At 40.7% G+C, this 7,489-nt stretch overlaps 1 protein-coding gene across 7 annotated transcripts in view; it reads left to right on the top strand.

Annotated features, from left to right (window-relative positions):
• The first annotated feature begins 1,434 nt into the window (after positions 1–1,434).
• The window catches only part of LOC103130583 (E3 ubiquitin-protein ligase HECW2-like), a 46,853-nt gene continuing 40,798 nt past the window's right edge, over positions 1,435–7,489 (top strand). For 4 of the 7 annotated variants that reach the window (XM_007542014.2, XM_007542013.2, XM_016666035.1 and 1 more), the window contains exons 1-2: positions 1,435–2,015; positions 6,024–7,102. In XM_007542014.2, the coding sequence (XP_007542076.1) occupies positions 6,697–7,102 (406 nt within the window). In that variant the 5' untranslated portion in view covers positions 1,435–2,015; positions 6,024–6,696. Of the gene's footprint in view, positions 2,016–6,023; positions 7,103–7,489 lie in introns of those variants that run through there. The other 3 variants (XM_016666034.1, XM_016666033.1, XM_016666036.1) reach the window with 3 other exon arrangements.

Genomic DNA, 7,489 nt, shown 5'->3' with positions numbered 1-7,489 from the left:
GCATCAAACTCTCGCAAGTTTACAATTAAGCAAAATTAGGTTTGAGCATAAAATTCTGTAACTAAGGCTGCGTTCACACTGCAGCCTGAAGTGACTGAATTCCAATTTTTTTTTTGATTTCATGCAACCTGTATCTGATCTTTTCATGACATTATGCCGGTTGGCAAAACACTGAGCACGCGTTCAGTGTTTTAGCGTCCTGGTTTTTCTTAAAGGAACAGTAATATGTCTTTTTCAGGCACATTGTACCATTTTATAGCTCAATCAAGTAACCATTACCTTCAGTTGTTATAAAAAAATATATAATATACAAATGTGACTTCAAAGAAATAAAAACATTAAATTACAATGTTCAAAGGGACCCAAGATTAATTGAACATGTTGGCCTAAATATGTTGTAATTTTTCTAACTAAAAGTGTGACACGCCAAAACTCAATTATTTCAAAAACTGTGTATTGTCATGTTTTCCATCCATGGAGGTCGCTATTTTTTCACCTGCTGGATTGATTAGGCGTTTTGGTCCATCCTGTTCTGGAATCCAGAGAGTAAACACAGGAAGGCCAACTTTACCCGAGTTGTTTATCATATTGTGTTTGACTGGTATAATTTTAGATAATGCCACACTGTCACTGTTGGCTACAATTAAAAAAAACAAACGGTGAGGGTGAATCTGGATCGCTTCCCACAAAGCGCCTAAACCCTGCTACTGCCAGAGCCAAAAAACGGTGAGAGAAACATCAGACTGACAGCACTGGAAGTTCTTTTAAATGGCAGTCCTGACCAGACCAGACACAGAGCTATAGAAGTGCGAACAGGCCGGATCAGAGATGAGTGTCATTCATTGTTTCATTTACGAAGCTGCAGCGGCAGCAAAACATCAGCTCCTACAGCCAACTCTGTCCTCTTCCTCCATTTGGTTCGCTTCATCTTCATCACCTCTTGTGATTTCTACATTTTAAATGTAGATGAAATGTAGACAAGTAGAAACATGGGGCTGCTGTACATGATGCTCAGCATGAAGCTTTACAGACCAACAGGAAAATGAAATTACCACATTTCGGTCAAAACAAATGGGTGGAGCAGTGCACCATAGTCTGTACATACCTGAAGGATGTGATTCTGGGGTTTCTGTGCCGACGTAAATGCAAAAGCTCTGAGTTGCTTCCTCACAGGAAATAATGCACTTTTTAACTCACCCCAGATCAGCAAAACCAACCTAGATGCAAAACGGGGGGGAGGGGGCAATTAAAGTAGCTTCTCTTAAAGCTACTTTAAGAGAAGCTTAAAGTATGCCTGTCTTTAGAAAATGCCTGTCTAAAGGCATTTTCTAAAGAAAATGCCTTTAGACAGTCTTTATTCTGTGTTTTCTCTTATTTCTCTCTTACACTGCAGCTCTTCCAGAGCATATTTTGTGGCCAGTTGAAGTCCACGCCCCTCAGTTTTGGAACTCCGGGGTGGAAGTGGAGGTAGGATGTGTTCGCTCCGTTATTTTGACGCTGAGCTGCTCTGACACTATGAATTTCTACAACAAGACGTGGCTGTTTTGAAGTTCCTGAACAGATGTTTTAAAGCGAACATGTAGTCGGGAATAGCTATGCCCCTCCATCTTCAAGCAGTCCGGGGATGAGTGGGATTGAAGTAGACCGAAACGGGAGGCGGACGTAAAGTGGATCCCGTAAATAAAACATCATCTCCTCCCTACATGGAAGCCTTGTAACGTTACCGAGGAGTAAGCGAAAGAGATGGGGAAAGTGATTTAAAACTGGGCCTTTAACAAAGAAAACATTTTTGGACGTGCGTGTTTAAGCTCCCGTTCGGACAACCGGGAAGCTGCGGGGCTGTGCCCCGTTTCAGGAGCCGCACATCCCGCCTGCAACCATAGGATGATGCCGATGATGTGCGGGCCTGTGGAGATCCGCCATTTATGACTGGAGATTGATCGACGACTTAGTGGCATCTTTTCGGCGCACCATGGGTGTAGTGAGCACCTGATTCCTGATTCCTCCTATAAAAGGTGAGGAGATCCATGCATCAATGACAGCTTGTGGATTTTAAAGAGATTCTCGTTTACTGGTTGAGCTGCGTGCAAGTATTTCATGGTTTCTGCAAGCTAAAACGAGTTGCATTGGTTTGTTGGTTCTTTGTACCGCGTTGGTGTTGCTTCCAGATGAAGTAATGCTAAAAGCTAGAAGAAGCACGGACAAAAACAACAAGTCAGCTTGACAGGTGATGTATGTAGCACATTCATGGGCTGGGTGGAGATCTGCACCTAACATTAGAAAATGTGCTTCTCCATCTCTCACCAGTATGGAACTCGCTGATTTAAGGCAGCAGAAAAAAAATATTTAAAACACAATCCAGCTTTCCCAGAGTGTTGGAGCGTTACAGAAACCTGACCAGGCCTTGCTGGCTCAGCTGGACAAATAGCCCAGCTGTCTTTTTTTATTTAGTCTTGTATATCACTTCCTGTATTCTAAACTGCAACTTTTGAAGTTCAGACCGATTACCATGTCCAATCTAAGCCCATATACTTTCAGCGATCACAATTCAATTCCATTTTAACCTTAAAAGTTTTTAAACGCTGCAGAGAGCTGTCCCCACTGACTGTAGGTGTATCTCAGTTCATTGGGATATCATCAGAAAAGGTTTTCTTCAGTTCAAATAGTGAATATTGTGTTTTATATACATTTCTTGTTTGGACTGATAGAGTTGGAAGTGATGCAAAAGAACACTTCTGCACTTTCTAAAGAATAGCACAAAAAAGCTATAAGACAAAACACTCACTAACAAAGACAAGTTAGTGGCGTGTGTAAGATTCAGAGCAGAGGAATGCATTTAATCCCAAGCATACAAACTGGCACACAGGGATGTAATGGTTGTGTTGGGGACAGGAAACTGTTGTCTCTGACGGGACTGCCTCATTGTTCTTTAATCACGCTACATCTATTTGGGGACTTTGGGGGTGGGTTAACAGTCCAGTCTGTGAGGTGGGGCATTACACAAAACTTACATGTTACTGCAACTGCTTAAGAAAATAATGGCGTTATTTTGAAAAACATACTTTTGAAACAAGATTGTTGCATACACATAGCTATTATTCCTCCCTGTCTGAAATGAAATCAGACTAAAGCATGCAAAGAAATATTAAGATTTCCAAAATTATTTCTATTTCCTAAATGCAGGATAAGAAAATACATTTTTTTTTAGGTTTTATTGCCTTTGTCATTCTGTAAGTTTCCATTCATTTAGGGTACTATAAAATACTAGTTTACAACAGCCCTAATTCATATTTTAGTTTTGCCTTATTAGAATTTGGCTATTTAACTTACAGTACTTTGCAAAACTTTTTATAGCCTTTGAACTTTTTCACATTTTCTCACGTAACAGTCACAAATTTTACTGTACAGACCAACATAAACACCATTTAATGAAGTGGAGAAAAAGGAAAGTAATACTTGAGTGAATATATTGACACAATAGTATTAGTTGTGCTCTCCACAAATCTAGTGGTTATAAAATAGTGGCAATAAGAAAACTATTTGCAGTTTACCGTAAATCATCTGAGGGGGAAGTTGAAAGTGTTCTGGTCAGAAGAAGTTTTAATGAAGAACTTAAAGGTGCCTCATGATTTGTCAGAGGAATGATCACAGGAACATAATATTTGTCTTATTATTGTTCTTACAGTCATTGATAATACTGCACATATAATAAGGAATATTAGCACCTGTGTTTTTTAATTTTAATTAAGTGGAAAATGTTGCTAATAGCTGAATTATTTGGGGAGGGGGCGGGGGTGAGGGTCTTTGGATTTCTGACATATCTTTCACCCATTGTATAAGATTGAGTATAACTTTTCCGTAAGTAATTAAACAAATAAATAAAATACTTTTTTTACATAGATGTATGAGAAAAGATGGGTATTTTTAGCTTTTATTTGGTAGCAGCAGTTCCATCTCACAACTGAAGAAACTGAATGACACAATAAATCCCACTTGCTAATATTAATCAGACTATTCTCTATTCTTATGCTAAAACCCCCTAATTTCTATCTAATTCCTCTAGTAACCTGATTAGTGGAAATTTTTTGGACAGATCGATGTAAACAAAGCCAGGGCTCTAGCTGCAGATTGAAACTGTTACAACTGTGGATTAGGAAACACCATCTGTCAACACTAAATTTCCCTTCACCGTTCCCTGGATTAACCCTGGTGCAGGATCAAAGACACTTCCTCTCCTGGAGAGCTTCAACTTTCCATTTCTAAAGAAAAGGGCTGGTTTAGTTATTCTACTGCTATCGTGTTTTGTTATTTTCAGAAGAAGCGGAAACTGTTTAAGCACATTGTGATGACATCAGAAGGCATCTAGATAGCAGTACTTGAAGAGCTCACTCTTGTGCTATTTTAAAACTTATCTGGGCAGATGTGTTTATGTGTGTGGAGGGTGTTAATAACTGCTGGATTGCTGCACCAATGGAGTCAAGGCTATTGGTCGGATGTAAGCAATGTGCTAGTGTCCCTTAATGAGTAGTGACTGCCCCACGCCTAGTAACTAGATGCCATCAAGAATTTACAAAAAAACAAAAACCTACCAGTGAGTGTTCTCCATCACTACGGAGGAATTTTAGCTCGCGTTGCAGGGTTGTTTTAATTCAGTTACATTGAATGTTTAATGTTTGCCATGGCATTATAATAAGTTTGATCTTTGACTAGGGCACTCCAAAACCTTAATTTTTCTTTATTTGAGCTGTTCATAGATGGACTTTGTGGTGTTGGTTAGATCGTTAGATCATTGTCTTGCAAAGCATGCTTGCAGTCACACATCGATGGTCATGCAGGTTCTTGCAAGGTGCCTGAAGTGACAGCCGCCTTGCAAGAACGCAAAAAAATCACAGTACCACCGCCATTTAAGTATATGATGTACTTTTTCTGATATTTGTTAGTTTTACACAGATGTAATGGGACGTACACCTTCCAAAGAAAATCCACAGAATACTGCACGACTGACCAACCAACCAACCGAATTAATTAATTGTATCTGTATAACTCCTTTCAACAACAAGGCATTTCAAAGTGCTTTACATGATAAAAACACAAAAATACCATGTCATAGAACACACTTTGAATAACATTACATTTTGCACATCAGATTATTGATTAATGTTTCACGATTAGGTTTCAAAACCAACTCTAACCAGCTGAGTTTTTAGTCTAGATTTAAAGTCACTCAGTGCTTCAGCTGTTTTGCAGTTTTCTGGAAAATTGTTCCAGATTTGTGGTGCATAGAAGCTGAATGCTGCCTCTCCTTGTTTGGTTCTGGTTCTGGGGATGCAGATCAGACTAGAACCAGAAGACCTGGAGGGTCTGGAAGGTTGGTACGACAAAAGCAGATCTTTAATATATTGTGGTCCTAAGGCATTTCGTGATTTATAAACTAACAGTATTTTAAAGTCTACACTACACTACTACTACACGTCAAGTATAAAAGCCACACCTCACTTGTGCGCAACGCAAACTTTAAATGTTTTTCAGTAACAGACCCTGATGGCATAAATAACATGCTCACCCTCCTGGCCAGTTCAATGTGTTAACTATAAACCCAGCTTTATCCTGCTAGGAAGGCAAGTAATGGCTGGCAGCCCACCAAGCTTACAATGCACTGGGCAGAAACCTTGGATAGTTTTGGTACCTACCTTGGTTGAATTGTCACAATTTGGTAGAATGCTATAGGGACTAGTTGCCAAAGGTTTGTGTTTCTTTGAGAACCCAGCAGAGAAGTAATTGTTAGAGATAGACAGGTTTTTCATACCAGCTCCAAGGTTTTTGGTTAAACAAGCTTTCACTTACACCCAAAGTCTAGAATTTACTTTATTTGATTGTAGCTTACATATGTATTAATCCTGCCCAGAGTTCATTGTATGCAGTATTTGTCTTGCTTGATTTGACTTACTGTCTGTTGAAAATATTTATTAGAATTATTCTGATTATGTCCCTTCTTCTCTTCTGTCAATCCCTCTCTCCTGTAGGTTTTACCTTCCTTTCTGCATGGATAACCCTGCCTTCAGTCTCCCCTACCTGGACAGAAGAGTTGGATCATTCTGAATTTCTCTGCTTCTCTTTCCCTAATTCCCCATCTCAGCTACCTCCGTTCTGTTCTCCAGCCATAATGGAGTCATGGAGGAATCACATGCTTGCTGAGGTTAGGAGGGCCACAGTGTGGCTCTTCACTGCCAGACATCTGACAAATACTGACATAAAGCTTGATATATGGGTCAATAAAAGAGTCCAATAGTTTTAATTCCATAGGACCATCTGAACGAACTGAACGTGAGTACTCTCCCTTTCCCAAAGGAATACCAGCAGCACCAAAGACTTCCTTGTTTATGTAACCCTAAACAAGTATAACCAAGTATAACCCTGTATGGTTATGCTGGATTTTCCCTATTGCTAAATTTTCTTCAGTTTCAGTTGGATAGGGACAACTCCTAGTGCCTTCTTTTTTCTGTTGAGCCCACTCCATTAACCTCCACCATTCGGCCGTCCCTCACAACCGCAGTCCTCCCCCCTCGCCCCCGTCCCCACTCATCCTCTAACTCCTCTTCCCCATCTCCCCCTCTCCACCATCACCACTTCCCTCAGTCCCACTTCCACGAACAGCTATCTTCGCCTCCTGCTTTCTCTTCTGCCCCAGCCGTGGGCATGGCAGCGGCTGCTACTGCATCCACCTCTTCTGCATCGCCTCCACTACAGACAGCCTCGGCGTCCAACAGCAGTGCCCACGAGCACCTGCTGGCGGTGCACCGCCGTGCTCCACACAGTCGGCCGTACACAGTGGGACTGGACAACCTCAGCAGTTTGTCGGTACAGATAACAGCGGGATCCTCAGCTTCGTCGTCCTCTGCTGTGCCATCCGGGACCCAGCTGGAATCAGCCGGGCTGGGACTGCAGAGGGCCAATAGTGACACAGATCTTGTGACCTCTGAAAGCCGCTCATCACTTACGGCATCCACATACCAACTGACTCTTGGCCAAGGCCACCTGGTGATCTCATGGGACATAAAGGAGGAAGTGGATGCCACTGATTGGATCGGCCTTTATCACATCGGTGAGCTACTGAAACTCTAAATCTAAAGGGTTTGGTGGAACAAATGAAACCAGGAGTGGGCAACCCCAGTTCTTGTGTGCCAGTGACCTGCAAAGTATGTATATGTGTGTGTGTGTGTGTGTGTGTGTGTGTGTATATATATATATATATATATATATATATATATATACTGATTAAATTCAGTTCAAATAAAAACAAAGAGGAAAAAAAACAGTTACAGACACTTTTTGATGTAAAAATAACTTTACATTAATACTATGTAAAGTCACTATGTAAAGTCACATCTCATTCATTCAGTGTTAACCTCATGAATGTGGTCATAAAAATCCGCAAAGTAGCTCTAATATTTTACTGACTAACGCTAAAACTGCTGAAAATGACATATAT

The sequence above is a fragment of the Poecilia formosa genome, unplaced genomic scaffold, assembly GCF_000485575.1.
Source record: "Poecilia formosa unplaced genomic scaffold, Poecilia_formosa-5.1.2 Scaffold650, whole genome shotgun sequence".
In the NCBI taxonomy this organism is placed as follows: Eukaryota; Metazoa; Chordata; class Actinopteri; order Cyprinodontiformes; family Poeciliidae; genus Poecilia; species Poecilia formosa.
Note: the sequence above shows the minus strand (reverse complement) of the source record. Positions and strands in the feature narration are given on the sequence as shown.